Source organism: Pseudochaenichthys georgianus, chromosome 24 (assembly GCF_902827115.2).
Source record: "Pseudochaenichthys georgianus chromosome 24, fPseGeo1.2, whole genome shotgun sequence".
Classification (NCBI taxonomy): domain Eukaryota; kingdom Metazoa; phylum Chordata; class Actinopteri; order Perciformes; family Channichthyidae; genus Pseudochaenichthys; species Pseudochaenichthys georgianus.
In genome coordinates this window covers 28,330,456-28,350,563 of record NC_047526.1, presented here as the reverse complement: position 1 = coordinate 28,350,563, position 20,108 = coordinate 28,330,456, and the positions used below count along the sequence as shown (strand labels likewise).

The following is a 20,108-nucleotide window of genomic DNA, read 5'->3' as shown; positions in this document are numbered from 1 at the left end:
GAGAAACATTTCCTAAAAAAATCCCCTCCAGGTTATGAAAAAATGCCATTGGTTAGAAACAGGATAAGTAATTCTCTGCACACTCTTTGCAATGCATGACGAGAATGACACATCGCACTGCAGCACTTCGATCAGTACATCTCCCTGAAAATGTACAAAAAACATCAAGTCATTAGTTTTATCCGATGCATTTCTGTCCGACAGCTCATTTTTCAGAATTCATACTTTCCCCATCATTAGAGAGATTGTAGGATTATTAGAGCCCAAGACATCAATCATCATCTTTTATGATGACGGCTTATCCACTGCCCGCCTACGAGCCCAAGACTGTCTGTCTCAGCTTTAACGCTCAATCTGAGACATGATCCAGATTAAATGAGGACACTCAAGCACACATGTGGGAGGCCCGTGGAATTGTAATCATTAAGAAATCTAATGGATGGAGCCCTTTTATGCTTCATGGGAGTTCCACTTAACTTGACTGTTATCTCGTATATATTGATTGTTGTGTTTTTTATCTTAATGTGTGCATATGTGTAAATGTGTCTGTTGATTGTGTATATAGGATATACATATTTTATACATATCTGTATATTGTATAATTTCATATTTGGGATTGTTGGAAACGTCATTTCGATCTCTCTGTCTGTAAACACGGAGTAAGATTGACATTAAAGTTGACTTTCCTGTAGTGTGGTATATAGGTTTGTGTGCATGTAAATGGTCTGCAAAGGCTCAAATCCCAAAGTTCCTTCAAGAGGGAATTTCTCTCCCACAAACAAAATCCGAACATATAAGAAAGACCTATATATCAATATTCCAATTACTGTATATAGACTATTCTGCACAGTTTCTATCATATTCTGTTTCTATTATATTCCATTTAATTATACTATTGTATCCGTGTATTGTGTTGCACTGTTGGAGGACCTAAGACCTGAGATATATTTTTTCCGCCAAGGACAGCAAATGAATATGAGACGAGCAGCACAGACTGTCCCTCACAGCATTCAACCCAGCGCATCAATGTAAGCTTTCCCCATGTGAGAACTCAACTGCATTACATGCAGCCTGGAGTTGAGCTGTGAATATCCACCAAACAAAGCTGAATCCATCCTTTCTGCTACTTCATGTTGCCTCTGTGAGACATTCTGTACAGTCTGTGCATTTTCCAAGAAAAACAATAATAAAGAAGGCACAATACTGCGGTCTGTTAAAAAGAAGAAAGAAGCGACAGCAGACAGGAATCATGCTGACAAACAAGATTTTATCTAATCTTTTTAAGAAGCCCAAAAGAATAGAAACTCCAGGTTTCTGTACAGGTGTCAAAAAGATTTAAAAAGAAAACTTGCAGATATTCTTTAAAGCCAAGTTAGAAATCTTATTGTTGAGAAGATAAGATGCAGCTCCAGAAAAGTACATTATGTTCCAAAAATCATTGCTATGAAAACAATTGTTAGGCTTTTATATAAGGCTGCTAATATCAATGTATATTGCATTAATATATATAACTAAGTGATTAAATCAAATCGACATTTTTCTGAAAATATGTTTTTAAAAGCAATATCATTTGAAGATTTCGTTTTTTTCACATTTTGCACTTAAAGGTAGGGTAGGTAATTCACTTCAGAAACACTTTTTATTATATTCCATGGGATGCTCTTAACATCCCGATAGCAATGAATATATTAAATGCTTTGACAATAAATACTTAAAAAAATGTCATCTGTGGAAGCCGTGGCTCTGTAAAAAGCACGACCGGCTAAAGTAACTGGATGGCCTACCTGCCCGTCAGCCTTCCATCGGGGCACAAACTTATCTCGTGCCCTCATTGGTCATTAGCACGTTCGTGTGTGTTGGAGGAGGGGCTCTGAGAGGAAGTCTGAAGGGGCAGATTTTTTCCTGTTGTGTATTTTCAAATTCTCGCGCACTCGAGCTGGTTTCTCCATTCTTACCTACCCTACCTTTAAGGTACAATTCAATAAGGAACATACCAAGTACTTTGTATTTGCCTAGAATGTAATTCATACATGAGTATAAACAAATAGGCTTTACAACATGGTTATTTAAAATAGGCTACTTAATGATTGACTGCCAGAAAGCAGTATTATTAATAATTAATAATTCCTTACATTTATTATAGCGCATTATCAATGACTCAAAGCGCTTTACATATACACACATTGCACATCATACATGCAATGGTCAGAAACTGTGGACAATACCCAAGGGTCTTGCCCAAGGACCCACCGGCTTTACAGACGCAGCAGCGGCGGGTTTCACCCCTTGATCTGATGATCATTGCACAGCGCACTGCGCCACACCGTCCATCTTCACGCCTCGAGGTCATCGAGGCGCTTTTACAAGTAGACATTGGTGTGATACATGTACTGTGGACAATACCCACAGGAGCAAATCCGGGTGAAGTGTCTTGCCCAAGGACACAACAGCCTGACGCAGTGGCGGCGGCAGCGGGTTTCGAACTGGAGTTCCCCAGCACTCCCCCTTGATCTGATGATCGGATGCACAGACCACTGCGCCACCCGTCCCGTATTGTGATTTACAGTACATCGTAATCAAAATATGAAACTATTTTTAGAATAGAAGATATTGCCCAGGCCTACTGTTAGACTTCACTGTTGTTTATACGGTTTCATGAACTTTCACCAACAGCACATCTGTTAGTTTCCAGTTTATCATGGGGTCCCAATTATCTGGAGTTCTGCGACTGTGAGGAAGGGCTGCATATATTAGGGCAGCAAAAACATTACGTATGATAATGAGTGTTTCAAGTTTTCAAGGCTAAGCAGGAGAAGGTTATGAACTCAAGTACCAAGACACTCTCATCTGCAAATTAATTAACACAAACACCATGTGCAGTGATTGAATTAAACTTATAAATTAGTCTGATTTACACTCTCATATGTTCTGGTGAGACTAAAGTCTAAATGATTCTGGGTGGGGCTCACAACTAGTGAGACGTTTAACAAATGTCATTAAAAAGACCAACAATGTTTTAGTCTCCAAAAACGTTGTGACTTCTTTACCCCGTCCGAGGCAGGCCGATTCTTAGGACATACATTTTTAAAAACAGCTAAGAAAACTTGATGGCGGTTAATAGATAATAATGGCAGACTCATTTATTATTGAAGTATACTGTATAAGGGCAACATAATGAAAAAAATATAATACAAAAATCATAAAAACGAGGATGAAAGTCGTAAATTAAAGATCTGAGTCACCATTTTGCTTATAAAGAAACTCACAAATTTACGAGAGAACATTTTTTCTAGCAAGTTTACGACTTTAATCTCGTGAGTTACGATTGTTTATTGTAGATTGTATTTATGAATACATATTTAGCGCTCCAGAGAGTGTTTGAAATGAACTACTGTAGCCAAATGTCTCTAAATGAAGTAACGTGTTCCCGAAGCACCAGCGTGACTCACTGATGTGTTTTTAATAGATCGTGGAGACAACAGAGGATTATTGCACAGATTCAGGTTCGAGCTTCACTGGCGGCCATTTCTTCAGGCTGATAGAACTTTTTCATAAAGCCCAAAATTACAAATGAATCACAGAGGAATTTCCAATCAGTCCACAAAACAACTCAATACTTGGAAACATTGTACATCCACTGCTAATTCTGGTGTCTCTTGGGATTTCTCCATAACACACACGACAGTCTCGTGTTTTGTGCTGGTTGTATGAGGGTCCAGTTAATGGGGTTCAGTTTATGTGAGTGTGACTTTAAATCTGGGTGGAGATTCTCAGGGTTTATTGATATGTTATAAATAGAGGGGATAAATAAATGAACGTCATTGAGATTGAGGAATCAGGAGAGGCCACTAGTAAGTGTGATTATTATATTGAATGTGATTTAAGTTGTATGGGATATGTGTGATCCTAATTGTCCTTTTTCTTCTAAGGTTAACAACCTATTTGGATTTAAATTATCAAAACTAGGAGTTGTTTCCGTTGATCTAGATTCCACCCATACTGTCGGGAGATAGACAGCAGACATGCTTTAATGTTCAAAAAAGGTATTTATTTTTCTCATACGTGTTGCAGCACCTCTTTTCACCCTCTGTCTGAAACCAGTGTGGAAGAGAAACTCCCTTTAGGGGGAACTTTGGGATTTTAGCCTTGGAGACCATTTACATGCACCAAAACCTGTTTAACACAAAACAGGAAAGGTAAAACCCCAAAGATGGCAATTTGATATTTTAAGGCACACATTTGGGGTATTAATAGATTTTCCTAAATAAATTATCCTGCATAGCAACTACTGATTATTAAATTAAAAGAACTAACTGAAAATTAAAATGCATATCTTACTTCACTTAGTTTGTTTTTTCGGGTATTGTTGATGGATTTGTGATTACATTTGGCCTTACTAGAGGAGGAGAAGGTGTTCCTGTATTGGCCAATCTTATTTTGATGATAGGAAATATGATTGTATTCCTCATGTGGTAAGGTAAGTCTCTAATAATACATGTATCTTGATATTTTGAGGAGATAGTATATCATTTCCTCAGCACATCATGCAGCTGAGTGATGACTCGGATTCTGCCTCTCTCTGTATCTCAGGACTGAAGAAAAAGACGTCACTACTCAGCGAGACTCTTCAAGTATCCTGAGGTAATTGGGGGTGAGGGACAAGAGCTCCAGGCAGAGGAGGAAGAGCCCACCATCACTCTGAACCATTAAAGAGCAAAACTTTCCAACTTCACTTTCAAGCACAAAACTTTCTAACAACTGTTTCAAGCACCAGCAAGTTGGTGAGTGGCCCAATCTGCACTCTGCCGGTCTCACTCTTGCAGGAAATATAAGCAACCGATGTGTAAAAATCGGAAATTGACTGCAGTGAGTGAATATTCACCAGCAGCGGAACATTTTCACCAGCGGGAGAAACAGCACACGAGTGGAATACGAAACAACGTTTACCCCCTCAACAAACAAAAGAGCATTAAAACAAGAGAAAACAACTAATTGAACCCGAAATGTGACAAGAAAGAAAATAGTCATTTTTTGCATTTCTCATTCTATGTTGGCACCCCCATGCTTAGTAATTTTACAATTCAACTGCCCACATCTTCACCGTTTACTAGGGATGTAACGATACCAAAAACTCACGGTACGATAATATCGCGATAATAAGTCCATGGTACGGTATTAATCGTGATAAAAAAATATATATTTCAATCATACATTTTTTTACTCGGAAGATGTTTCTTTATTACATAATAAATCTGATTTGTACAGCATTTTAATAGGATAGCAGTATTTTAAAGTGTCAAAAACAAAGTGACAGTAACAGACTGGAACAAGAAAACCAGTGTTTTTGTACCTATAGGCCTACTACCAAACAAAGTAGGCATTTTCTTTGTGCCACTGCATCTCACAAATAAACAAGGACATTTAATAATCAGACCCGGCAATAAAATAAATCAAGTTTCACTTTTTTCAAGTAACTCAACTCAAACTCACGAGTCACTCACTCAGCATCATCAGACAGGTTTTTAGGAATATGAGAATGTCCACATTTCCAGGTATTTATAAGCTGGGATGTTTCATTTACAATATCCCCTGCTCTGGAAAAAACTCTCTCGCTTGGTACTGATGTTGCTGGGACAGCAGTGGTCGCGTTAACCGAATATTTTATTTATCAATGACGGAAAAATCTGAAAGCAATCTGTCATTTTGACAGATTGGAACAAACTCGGAACAGCGCCAACGTTTCCCTGCAGCGAGGCTCTGGTGTTATGCCGTGTTATGCATGCCCTCCTCCAAAAGGAAATGATATAGTTTCCAAACCGTACTTTGCCGTACAGATCAACATATGTCTGGGAGGTTTTGCTTTACGCTGTGCGCGCTCCTGCGAGCTGCATGCACACACGGCATAACACCGCCCCCCACCCCGTTGACAGTTCACGAGCGTGCTCTCTCGTGAACTGTTCAGACCCGACGGGTAATAAGGGATTATGACGGACATTTTACGATCCTGTCTGTCAAAATGACGGACAGCGAAAAAGTCTAACAACACCTCAGTGGGACGGAGTGATATGCTTTGGCCATGGGTGACAGCAGTGGGTCAAAGTGTGCATTGTCTCTCCACCACTTCAAAAGGCTTATTGACAGGGCGAGATATAATTATACTGTTGGTACTTGTCAATGTCTCTAGGTGTGTACATGTAGCCCTGTAAATACGATGTTCTTTTGTGTTCTGTTGTTTTATGATCATGTTGTAACCTACTTGCTGCCATGTTGTACAGGTCTCTCTTGAAAAAGAGATCGATTATCTCAATGGGACCACCTGGTTAAATAAAGATTTAAAACAAAAAAAAGTGTTTTAAAAACGACGGTATTGGACGTTTATTTACCGCGATATTCGGTATATCGTTACATCCCTACCGTTTACTGAGCAGCTTGATGAGTATGAAGATAAAGTGATTACAATCTAATGAGAAACAGAAGTCGCGTTAGCTTTCTCTCAGTCTGAAATGTTAATCAACAACCCTGACAAAATCCCTGTATAAGTATTGTTACTCAAGAGAAGCCAATCAGAGGCACAGAGAGGGATGCTTGTATTGATATATGTAGATGAGGAGTCAATTATTGTAGAGAGAGTCATGAAGGATAGACATACCGTGTGCCGTCAGCCTTCCAGCTGACTTTGTATGGTTTCTGTTCCATGAAACGAAGGTTTGTCCTGTCCATGGACACAGGCTGAGCCCCAGGGAAACCAGATCTGAAACAACAGTGAACACACACTTCTTATATTTGTATTTCTTCCTTCATCCCTACAGCCCTTACATCTCATATATGGTTTGAGAGAAACACTAACGAAGACTGCATCGCTCGTCTCTCGACTAAAGATGATTGGTGCGCTTCCCAATAAACATTCAATGAAATCAAACATTACACATGATACATTAAAGGTCCCGTGTCATGGCCATTCTGATCATACTGATCATAATTCCATTGTTGAAGTCTACTAGAATAGATTTACATTGTTCAATGTTCCAAACTCACATTGGTTTCTCATACAGCATCTCTGTATAGTATGTGTATTCACTCTGTCCTACACGCCTTGTTGGAGCTCCTGCCCCCCCCCATGAGCCCACTGTGCTCTGATGTGTGTTAATGTGTTACAATGGCATTTGTTAGCAACCAGAAAATGACACCAGTAATGACAAACAGATGAGAATGCTGCGCGTGGGGTCTGGGGGCCGTGTTCAATCTTTTGAACTTACGTCACTTGGTTCCCGGAAGAAAATTTTTTAAAAGAAAAATCTCCAACGAGGCGTCCTGGGGCAGCTTAGTCTTTTCTGTGGTAGAGTTGTACTCGCTACAGGGTGTACTTTGAGGGTTTTTGACTCTGCAGACCGTTTACATGCATAAAAAGCTACATAACACACAAGGGGACGGGTGATAACCGGAAGAGCGTGACATGGGCTCTTACATTAAGTTATATATGTGGTCTTTTTACGATAAAGTATGTATGAAGACTTAGAGATTTTGTTTAATCGTAGCATTTATAGCGGGGGCCTACAGGTGTGATGCTGACTCTTTAGCAGCTAATAATCAAACAGCAGGTGGGAGAGATGCTGATGGGTGCCACTTTCAAATGGACAAAAACATCCAGACAAACTTTCAGGGTTTCTTAGTGCACTCAAAGGACTTAGGAGTCAATGCACATAGGAATGGCACTTTTCTAGTTACTTTTAAGTTCTTTATTTCTTTAAAAAGCCTATGTTTTACCTTATCTGGCTGTTTTTTTAATACATACAGAGATAGAAAAACAACCTCTTCAAAAGTCAATGTGAAATGTATTTTTAAGCTCATGCTTGTTTCAAGTATAACAGGGACTTTGGGGAAAGAAGGCAGCGGAACAGCGTGTGACGCATCAGTATCGCTGACTTTCTGCAATTTCTTAAAAAAAAAGCTACAGCAGCAAATTTCTCCTGAAAAAACTATTCTCGACTGCCGCCCGTCAAAGTGTCAACATAGTTTTTCTTTTTTAAAGGCGCTTACAACAAATGAGTCACTCTGAACAACACAGTACACCCACGTGTACTAGTACACACGGAGCGGCTGAAAGGAGGGCAGAGGGACATTCTCACCTTTCCCACTCCGCCATCCTCTGACACATTCTTTGGGTCTCTCCGAGTTTGGGTTGTGTGGTGATCTGTGAGACGCCTTTCACCGTGATGCCTTCAAGGAATACTGCACCCTGGGAGGATGTAGAATGAGAAAGTTAAACTTGGATTGAATTAAAGGAGACACTCATACCCTCCTACGCGTACAGGGAAAAAACATTTGATATCCCCGAGATATTTCACAAACAGCTGCTCCTTCGAGTTCTTTACCTCCGTTAAAGAAAAAAAATGTTGCACTCATTTTATGAATTCACCTTTAAAACCTTGTTCCTCTGATTCATCTCCCAGGATACCTCACTATCTCCGCACCCCCTCACTTCCTTCACCCCTATAGCCCTTACATCTGTGGTTGGAGAGATACACTAACGACGTCTGTATCACTCCTCTCTCGACTAAAGATATTCACCTCAATTTCTAATCCCCACCATTCACCCTTCTCCTCCTCATTGTGCAAATAAGTCTTCCAACTGGCATAATATGATAATACATGGCTATGAGATCAGTAACACATGTGGTATGATAATATAGGTCACCTCAAGAGCCATTCGTGCATATGTTTTTGTACGAACAGCTGCAGTGAGAAGAGAAAGCCCCCTCGTCATGATTCCCCTTTCGATCCCAAAGGAGTTTTTACCTTCAGTATTCAAGAGATGTGAAAATGTAATTGAACAACATGCACATGAGAATCACAAAATCCAAAGGAAACTGGGTGTGGCTGGACGACATGGCGGAAAACATCATCATGAGAATATTAAAGATTGTTTTGTGGTAGTGATACATATCATGTTGGGAAATGATCACACAAAGGTGTATATACATCGGAGTGACAATCAAAGCAAATAACCTCTACTTATGTTAAGCTTCGCATTAAAGAAATCTCCAACCTGGATAATTTTGCAAAAGTTAAACAATTTGCCATAATAAGTTAATAATGCAAAACCGACACAAATGTACTAGTTACTGTCTCTGAAAGTGACGATTTGTTGTTTTTTTGTGACGTATAAGAGAGTAAGGGTGTCAAACTCAAGGCCCGGGGGCCAAATCCGGCCCGCGACTTCATTTCATGTGGCCCGCAAGAGCTCTGAAAGAATGTAATATGTTTATTATACGGTTACAGGCCGATTTACAGAAGCACGATGTCCATAAACTACATGTCCCACAATGCACCTTACATTTGATTTTTTTTTTTATTGTTACTTTTTTTTCAAAATGTCACTTTTTTCCAGAATTTTGATTTTCTTTTTAAATAATTTTGTGACATTCTCACTGAAGAGACTTGCACTTATTTGCCCCAGACTTCTTCTTTCAGACGTAGTTATTTATGAAGTTTTTACCCTATCCGATAATAATCCAATGCAGAGGCAATAAAGTAATATAATACATTATTTTATATATATATTAAATATTTATATATGTATTTTTATATAATCTTAAAGTTACAACCGGCCCTTTGAGTGCAACCATAATGCTGATGTGGCCCGCGATGAAATTGAGTTTGACACCCCTGAAGTAGACGATTCTGTGGTGTTGGACTATTGTTTGGATTATTGCTGCAACAAACGACTAATTTGATAATCGATTAATCTATCGATTAATGAAACGATTAATCGACTATTCGGACTATTACGCCTTGCACAATTTCTCAAACGCTCTTATTTAGCCATCAACTTTTAGATTTAGCTTGAGGTTGTTTTAGGCATGTGGAAACTAACAATGAAGACAATAAAGATGAATACTTGATTCAAAAATACATATATTATTAAATTAACTTAACAAATTGTGAACAAAATTAACATTGCTTTTTATTTAAATAAAATAAATAATATTTCACATCAAAAGAAACAACATGTTTTAACAAATGGTATTAAATAATGTGATGACAGAACTGTAAACAGAATAGCTGAAACTTTAACAAAATAAATAACTCAGTTACCTCTAATCATTAACCCATGTTTGTATCATTTTGTTAACTCCGTGTGTTGCTGACGTGGAAAAGTTACTCGTGGACGGGGGAGCTACAGAGCTGCTAGAAAGACAGTCCAACCCGGTGCATTCCTCCGTCTGGATGTGGAGCACTTTTGCTAAATGTTTAGACAAATTGCTCGTGTTACCGCCCTCACAGGCTAAACTCTTATTGCACTCTTGGCAACGAGCATTGTCCACATCGAGACGGGTAAAGTTTAACCACACCTTGGAGCGCTTCTCTCCGCCATCTCCTCCGTGTGTGTGTGTGTGTGTGTGTGTGTGTGTGTGTGTGTGTGTGTGTGTGTGTGTGTGTGTGTGTGTGTGTGTGTGTGTGTGTGTGTGTGTGTGTGTGTGTGTGTGTGTGTGTGTGTGTGTGTGTGTGTGTGTGTGTGTGTGTGTGTGTGTGTGTGTGTGTGTGTGTGTGTGTGTGTGTGTGTGTGCATGTAGCAGCCGCGTGAGTGTAAACTGCCCCGCCCCCGAGCACACAGACGGGAGAGAGAGAGATCTCGCCTGGATTGGAAAGATCGAAAATACACCATAGACGCATTTCTTTTGTCTTTTTTAGAAACGAGTTGGCGACACTAAGACTGCAATATAATGTTTTTGTAGCAATAATACATGACAGATATTTTTTAAATGTCTCCAGTACCGATAAAAAGACCGATAATGTTGGAGCTTAACGGCGCGTAAAACGCACGTGATGACGTCACCAACGAATCGACGACTGAATTAGTTGGCAACTTATTTGGTCATCAATTTTAATCGATTAAGTCGATTAGTTGTTGCACCCTGTTAGAAATTAAAATCAATGTTTTATGGCATAATGTACCTTAAACATACCGTCAGTTTAAATGCTATTTTATTCTGGAAAAAACCGGAAGTTCTCAATACCAAGCTTTTATTCTGAAAATCCTTCATGACGACATCCGGGACTACCGTCCATTAGTATCATTAAAGTGGCTATTGACGCCGTTAACATGTATTACATATACAGTTATGAAAGAGATAAGGAGGAGAAAAGGCATGTGGAAGTAAGCAATGAATGCAAAATGTCGAAATCCTGTTTAACGCGATATCGGACACAGAAGAACGAGGGGGGAAGTCCCCTACGTCACTACAGCTCACAGAGAGGTGGAGCGAACAGCCAGCAAGCGGGAAAGACGAAGGCTTGTAAGGTCTCTTCTGCACGGCCAGCACCTGGGAGAGGAAGCTGCAGCCTTTCTCTCCTGACTGAACAATATCCTGTTTGTAACATTACCGCGCTTTTTATTAATTAAAGTACAATTTGAACCTTCTCAGAGACTCTCCTTTTTAAGCTTCTCTCCTGGACGCGAGAAAAACGATCACGGTTTACAACCCCTAGTTTGGATACATACAGGGTATATGCAGGAATCCTGAAGTCAAATTGAATTCCTTTTTAAGACCCTTTCCATACATTTTAAGACCTCATCGCTACTTGGAGTTTTAACCGATTACATTGGCGACATACTTTACTATATACAGTATTGATTGTCCTTCCTCCTTATCTTCCAACCATTTGGACGCAAACTTGCATTTCCCCATAACGATGTTGTTCAACAACCGGCGAAAATGGGCCTTCGCGCGCTATCAAGCAGTGAGCGCGCTATGTCCACACAGCAGCTTTTCGAAAATCTTGGAGCTGGGCGTGTCTGACAGCTTGGGGATTTTTTGCGAGCAATGCGACCAACAACCAATCACATGAATCTCCCGCCCCCTACATACAAAGCAAAAAAAAAACGGGGATTTTATGCGAGCAATATATATATGTGTGCGAAAAAGTACACGTCCCACCGTCCGGGACGTGTTATTTACAATATCGGACAAGTAGATCTTTCAATTGACTTGTCCGGCGGACAAGTGACGTTTTTTGCCCTGATTTATTGACAAATTATTGATACATTCAGTTTACAAAAGGCAGAACTCATTCGCAAATTGTCCGTGTCCGCCATTGTTCGTTTAGAAGTGTTAGTTTCGGTTCTGCTTGTCGATTCCTAAGGAAATGCATCTCGCCGCTTTCTGTACAGTTAGACGGGGGCGGGGCGGAGCAGGAAGTGTAGTACAGTGCCAGGGTTGGGAAGCAAAACTCGGTTCCGAGTAGGAACAAATAACAATTGTCCGGAACCGGGATTAATAAGAGTTGTGAGGACAGGAGGCGAGGCCGAGCCCCGCGGACTGCAGCTCTCTCTATGCTCCGTATCAGCTGATCGCTGCACGGTGCAGCTCAGCGTCTCTCTATCTCTCTTTCTACACACAGCGGATCCGCTGCCCGTTTAACAGCCTCATCTTTGTCAAACTTTCTTATGTTCTTTCTTTAACACGTAATGAAGGTTATTAAGCGTTTTAACTCCTATGTTGTTAATATTGACCACCATTTCCTTTATGAAGTGAAGCAGCCTCCCTGTCTGTGTCCTCGCGCTGTCCTCACATCCCCGGACCCCCAGACTCGGAGGAGCACAGGGATGTCAGTATTGTTTATGAAGCAGGGTATAGAAAGTACATTATTGAAATGAAAATACTATTTATTTACTTTTACAAACAGTGCGCAGCTGGGCAGCTGCAGCATGTGTATTGTAGGACATGTGTAAGCGTGCAAGCGTCTTTGAGTTGTAGAAAAGTGCTAGGCCTATAGGCTAGTATAAATATAATGTATTATTATTATTAGGTTATGTCCTATGTGTTGGACATGTGTGGTTGGACTCTGTCTCACAGGCAGGTTGCAATGTAACATCAGAGGAGACTGGGCCAATTGTACATTCTCAAACTGCACCACTTGGAACTAACTAAACAATGCAGAGATTATTTTTATATAATTGTATTCAATAACCGTAAGAAATTCAACAGTATGAAGTGATTTGTAAATAGGAATACAGATTTGACTTAATGTTTTCATAAATATATTTTTCTCCCAGTTTGTCATGGGACTTATTTACCCTCTCAAAGAACCGGAATCGAGAACCAAAAATAACCGGAATCGAAAAGCAGAACCGGAATCATTAAAATCCAAACGATACACAACCCTATGTGTGATGCAGTCAAATCTTACCGCTCACTTACGTTAGCGGTGTCATAAAAAACGTGGAAAAATGTAAAATACGATGACAAAGAAGAAGATTCCAGTGGCCCCAATATTTGTCCATTCTGGACAAGTGAAAAATGTATTCGGACAAGTAAATTGCCAAACTCACTTGTCCATGGACAAGTACTCTCTAAAAACTTTTTCTCACACTGATATATATAACCGTCTCTGCCACCTCCCTCCATGCCTGGTTCCTCCGGTTTGTATCCCGTTAATAGTTCTGATCGTAAAGAACCGGGTGATTTGCTACCGTAATTTCTCGTTTGGAATATGAAGAAATGAACTGCGGTCTCCCTAGACACAGATGACGTCAAATCCAACGGGATGCCATAAATAAACTACACAGAATCACACTACACACCTACGCCATGATTACATTCAGGCACACTGTAGAATGCAACCTCTTTGGACAATTGATATACCTTGGAAAATGCAGTTTGATTTGAAAATTGATTTATCAACTTTTAACGACCCCGCGGACACCCTGACATATGAACACTCTGTCTGAGATGTTGTGATGCGCATTCTGTTTTCTATATATAACATAGGAGCTTTTTCCACTGAGAAGAAATGCCTCCCGAGACACTGCATGAGGCCTATGTCCTGCAGAGAGGGGAAACCCAATGCAGTCCACTTAGCAGTCCTTTTCCCGGAAGTCTTACCAGCTTGAGCTTTTCTTTCTTTCGTTTGCCAGCCGATGACCCCGAGGAGCTGGGGCCCGAATCCTGGCCCACAGACTTTCCATCGTCGTCCACGTCCTCGTCATCGTCGTCGAAGCACCACTCGGGGAGCGCGGGGGCAGGGGGTGAGTCCTCCTCGTCTCCATAACGACGGAAAAGCTCTTTGAGGTACTCTCCCTTGTAGATCCCGGGGGCCCGGGCCTGCGTGAACGCCGCCACGGCTGCCTCCACGCTGATAAGAGGCAACAACACAGACAGGGCATCTTTAAAGAATCAGCTTATATTTTATTCTTTTCAATGTTGTTTCTTTTTCTGTATTTCTCATTTTATATGGTTATCATAACTAGAGGTAGAAGTTGGTGGAAAAAATTAATCCGCATATATTGTGATACTTGATTAATCAGTTAATAAGTAATTTTTCAAGCATTCATTCAAACCATTTGATGATTTTAGCGTCTCAGATGTCAGTGTGCTGCTTTCCTATGTCTTACATTGAAGTTAATGAAATAGTGGCTGCCGTTGAGGACCATTTGTATTATACGTCAGCATGAGCATGATCTAGTTTAGGGTTTAAAACAGTAGTAAAAAAAAATAGGCACCCCTTCACAATCTCCTAAAGCCCAAGGTTGGTTCATTAGATATCATGTTAGTGTCAGACAACAGTCCAATATTCAAAGATAGACAAACAAACAGTAAAAGCAGCTACTCCTCATATTGGATATACAAAAAGTGGGAAGCTTGTCATCTTATCTTGAAAGCAAAAACAAATTATCTCAATGATTAATTATTCCATCGATTGCTTCAGCTTTTAATGGATTGGTTTGGGTCTTTGATAGTGTCGTATAAAACGAGCTACTTCAAAGCATTATATCAAAGGCCATCATCTTTGGTTCTAGGAAAGAGTGGTGTTCCTTTTATATACTTTTTTCTAGGGCTGCTCGATTATGGCAAAAATCATAATCACGATTATTTCGGTCAATAATTGATATCACGATTATTAAAAACGATTATCCATTTACTTTGAAAACATCCATTTATTGAAAAAAGAAATGTGAACAGTATGTTTTTAACAGTTGATTAGCCTGAACTTTAAGTATAATTCAACTGAAATACCAATAAATAGAAATTAATAAAAAAACAAATCAAATAAATAAAAAATAATAATAGTTTTATTTCGATTACGTTGTTTTCGAGATTAAAATACGATTAATTGCACAGCCCTACCTTTTTCTGACGTTCTATAGACAAAATAACTAGGATGAAAACCTCATGCAGGTTATTTACGGCAGGTATATTTCAATGACTAGCCACATATCCAAATAAAAATGTATCAGTGTTGATTATTCGGTTGTAAGATGATGTTGCTACACTGGAAGGAGGCTGTGAATGCTCCCAGATCCCTCATTACTCAGGAGGAGGTGGGCGGTGGGAGGGTTTCATCCTGCCTACACGCAGACAGCTTCCAAAGGATTCTGCCTCCTCAGACTGCTGCTCCACCTCTGACTAAAGACACTTCCCCACCCTCCCCTCTGCTCAGCCGCTGTAAATTATTTAACATCTCTGCCAAAGGGGCACGAGCGCGGTCACTGCTAACCCCGCAGCTTCTGTTGATTCAAACTGACAGTGCAACTTCTCGTGCCTTCACACATTTAGGAACCATCAGGAGGAGATGGCATTCACAGACTGACAGGGGTTGTGATGGAAGACACTAGGGGGGGCTTCACATTATCATGCAAGACAAGTGAAGGTAGTAAAACTGCACTCGGAGCAGAGGGAGTGATGAAAGGAGGTCAAGTGTTACCTCCAGTCCATCTTCTCCACCAGGTACCCACACACCAGAAAGCCAGTCCGGTTGAAGCCATGCGTGCAGTGAACACCTTCAGGAGAAAGGAAAAGAGGCGGGAGAGGAATTACAAACTGAGAATCCCACTTAAGATTTACATTTATATTAAACCTTAAGCATTAAAGGTGGGGTAGGTAAGTTTGAGAAACCGGCTCGAGATACACTTTTTGTTATATTCCATGGAATGCTCTTAACATCCCGATAGCAATGAATATCTGAAGTGCTTTGACAAAAAATCCATAAAAAAAAATGTCATCTGTGGAAGCCGTAGCGCTGTAAAAAACACGACCAATCATCTGAGCCGGCCCGGCTAAAGTAACTGGATGGCCTGCCTGCCTGTCAGCCTTCCATCTGTGCACAAACTTATCTCGTGCCCTCATTAGTCATGTGCACGTTCGTGTGAGTTGGATGAGGGGCTCTGTAAGGAAGTGGCAGATTTGTTCAGGCTGTGTATTTTCAAATTCTAGTGCACTCGAGTCGGTTTCTCCGAAATTACCTACCACACCTTTAAGCAAACACTTCTGGAAGTGTAATCATGAAGTATTCTGTAGATCTACATCTTTGTCCTTGAATTATCCTCGACGCCTTCACACATTGAATTTCATTTTGTCTGATGTGAGAGTGGAGTCAGTTTTCCAAAAGCACAAGCTTATCTAAAGTTTTCCCCTCTTACATCAGGCCGATTTGAGATGTAATGAGGTCATATTTTGAGCAGTGGCATCAATTCAAAAAGATTACAGGAAGATGTATACTTAGAGGGGGTCTTGCCTTTATACCCACATTAACACACCAGCCTCACACACAGAGAAGAGATGCAGAGATTGATGAAACATTCAGGGATGGAGAAAGTGGATGAAAAGGGCAGAGCAAAAGCAACAACTGACAAAACCATGCCTTTTCATTTGATGTCAATTGTGTCCAAAACAGACAAATGGCGACGCTAATGAAGATGAAATGAACCAACATCAGAGGATGGGGATCACATTCACCAGCCCAACTGTGTGATTTGGACACGAGTACCACAAAGCCTAATCACCAGCTGGCCAAAGACAAGACACTGCCGAGCTGACATTCACACATTCTGCTCTGATGTTGGAGCGATGTGATTTAAAGGCCAGGCGGCAGTAGGTAGGTAAGAGCAAATCTGAACAGGGTAATAATGGCATTGGGAAGTATAAGAGAGCCCCCTGCTGGCAAAACTGTGGAAGTGCAGCTTCTATATCGATGTGTCCATGATAGGAATTTACCATTCTGCAATTAAGCCTATCCGCCTATCACAGTGCGCTGAGATTTGTTACAAATGGTAAAGCACTCACTCGTCACTGTACCCTGTAGGCCGGGGCAGGTTTGCCTTCACTAACTGTTCGGAGACTCAGTCATTGGTACATGTTCATCTACAAAGCCATGTTGGGTAAACTACCACCTTACATCTGCTCTCTGATCTCACAGAGAGTTGCCAGTAGCTATTGCCTAAGATCTCAGGATGTGTTTTTGTTACATGTGCCAAATGCTAGGACTGATTTAGGTACAAAAGCTTTTATGTGCACAGCTCCTCTAGTTTGGAAAACTCTAAAAAAATAAATAAACTGAGCATTTTGGTTCCCCTGCATCGTTTTAAAGCTCGGCTAGATGCAAAGCAATTTGATACTCTTGGTACCCGTCATTGTCCATAGGTTTGTAAATGATACCCCTGTAATTATGTTGTATGATGTCCTTTTTGTTTTCTGTTTTGCTGTGTAACCAACTTGCTGCAGGTCACCCTTGAAGAAGAGATCGTTTGGTCTCAATGGGATTTCACCTGGTTAAATAAAGGCTACGAACAAACATAAGCGTAATGTAAAAGCTGAATATTGTTCGCAAATAAAGAGAAAATGAGGAGAAAATTCATTCTTTAAAAAGGATAAAAGAAGGATAGTGGTAAGGTGATCAAACAAAGAAGCAGGAAACGTGACGAAAAGCAAAACAAAGTTGAAGAACCTGAAATGGAAGACGCTTCTGAAGCTAGCAAATACAAGGAAGAGCTAACAGGACAAAACGCAGAGACGCTACAAGTCGGGCTGGAAAACAATAGCAATGACATAAAAGAGCACCAGCTATCCACATTTAAGAACAGACTTAAGAAAGAGATTAAGAAAGAAATAGCATAATCTCAAACAACAAAAAGTTGCAAAATAAAATGGATAGAAAACGTTTGGAAAAGGCCTGCTCAGAACACAAAATATACACTATCTTGACTTTTAAACCAAACATTCACTTTTTTACTGATGTCCTTTCACCTTAACATCACCTACACAGTGGGGGAGGAGTGTTTTTTCTCATGTGAAACTCCCACACATACAAACAACATCACTTGCACAACGATATTTTTTTTTTAAGGATGTGGATTAGGTAGCAATGTATTTTTGGAAATGTGCAGGTGCCACTTGACTTGTGACGCAAACCTTTGCGCGGCCATTTAACCTCCTGTTGTTTTATAGATTTGCTCTGTGACCATCAACTGATAACTGGGAAGATGTCTGATGTTTACCAGTGTTACTATATTAATATTAAAAATGCATTGTATGTTTGAACATAAAATAAAGCATGCAACCTGACAACAGTTCAATTTCAGAGTAACACTGCTCTCTGCTGGAACCATAATGTGATGCAACTCATGGGTCAGCATCATAGACTGTATATATAAAGTCATCATGGACAAACAATCAGTTTTAGAAAATATATTTAAATTCCTTTTACACTTAAAATAAGTGTTATATATAGACTGCATACAGCTAATAAGCATAACAGATGTGTGTTAATAGTTTAGCATGATGTATCAGAGAAGCAACACAAGAATATCATTAGAAATTAAGGAAGAAAAGTTAAGTTTAGAAATATTAGCTGCAGGATGCTGTTATTTTTTTATTTATATTATCTGAGGGATAATGCAAGGCAGACATTTTATGAACATCTTAAAGCTTGTTTTAGTGGATCTCAGCTCCTTTATTGTACACATAACCTTTACTTAAGTAAGCAGTATGCAGCTTAATATCACAGTAGAATGGATAAGGCAGACATTTATAAAACTATATTGCTTAAAGCCTCTTCTATCATTACCCGTATGTGTATTATGTGCAGTTTCAATTAGTCTTAACTTCATAATAAAAGCGGCAATGTAATGTTTTTTTGAAATAAAACGGCTGTGCGCCAGGTGTTGGTAATTACGATTTGACGTTAAGAGTCGTACTGAGGGGGACTAAATTAATACTTGGAAAACTGGGAGGTGATAAAACGCATCAAAGAAAATTCCAAATGAGCTCATGTGAAGGCAAAGCTGTAACTCTTTTACAGTGCCAGCTGTTTTAACACTTGAAATTCTACCTTTATATATTGTAATAACTCTAGGGCTGTCAGTCGATTAAAATATTTAATCGCATGGTGTCCATAGTTAATCGCAAATTAATCGCACATTTTTTATCTGTTCTAAATGTACATACAATGTTCACGTTTTTAATACTCTTATCAACATATGAGTGGACAAATATGCTTTATGCAAATGTTTGTTCATTATCATTGGAACAATGACAAATATTATATATATTATATATATTCTATATATTATATTTTAAATAGAACAACCTGGAACCAGGGGCGGCGCCAGGGGGGAGCTAGGGGGTTCTGAAGCACCCCCCAGGATTGCCAAAGCACCCCCAAGAAATATGCGTTTTGTTTTTTTCGAAAAATATTATTATTATTTTTATTCAATTAGAAAAATTATTGATTACATCAATGCAAATGTGAAACAAACAAATGTTTGACCAAAAACATAAAGCCAACACAGGTGATATGATTAGGCCAATGGCCAGCACCCATTCGATGTTTTACCTACACATAGACTAAATTACTTTGTGACACTTGAGTGACTTCCTGTTAGCGAGAGCCAAATTATTTGCTAACAGCAAAGTGAAAAAGTTATCGTTTTTTAGTCCTTAAACGTCCACGTGTGGACACTCAATCAAAACCCCTGAAAGCGAGAGGGATTCTGCACATAATAGGACTTGTGAGTACAAGTAGCTTACTTCTGGGTCTCTGTGTTTCATTCAAGCTCTGCTCTGTGTGTGTGTGGCACAAGCCATTTTGTGTGCGTGCGCGAGCGAGCGAGAGAGAGAGCACACCGGTGGGTATCTACCGAAGTAAAGGACTCTCTCAGTGTTTAGATAGTTAACTTTAGTCTAGTTATCTCAGTGGGTCTCAAACGGTTTGTTTTAAAAGGGGAGTAATTTGTAAAATGTCTATGAAGAAATAGAAAATCTGTTTACAGTTCTGTTTCATATGGGTGCGTGTGGGGTGTTGCAGTAGAAAATTCAACTGTAGCGCTGGGC

General features: G+C 39.9%; 1 protein-coding gene across 1 annotated transcript in view; it reads right to left on the bottom strand.

Moving 5' to 3' along the window:
* rngtt (RNA guanylyltransferase and 5'-phosphatase) overlaps positions 1–20,108 on the bottom strand; it is a 138,987-nt gene that overhangs the window by 114,201 nt on the left and 4,678 nt on the right. The window contains exons 5-8 of the mRNA XM_034076258.2: positions 15,706–15,781; positions 13,887–14,136; positions 8,127–8,236; positions 6,650–6,751 (exon numbers count right to left, since the gene is read on the bottom strand). Of these exons, the coding sequence (XP_033932149.1) occupies positions 6,650–6,751; positions 8,127–8,236; positions 13,887–14,136; positions 15,706–15,781 (538 nt within the window). The remainder of the gene's footprint in view (positions 1–6,649; positions 6,752–8,126; positions 8,237–13,886; positions 14,137–15,705; positions 15,782–20,108) is intronic.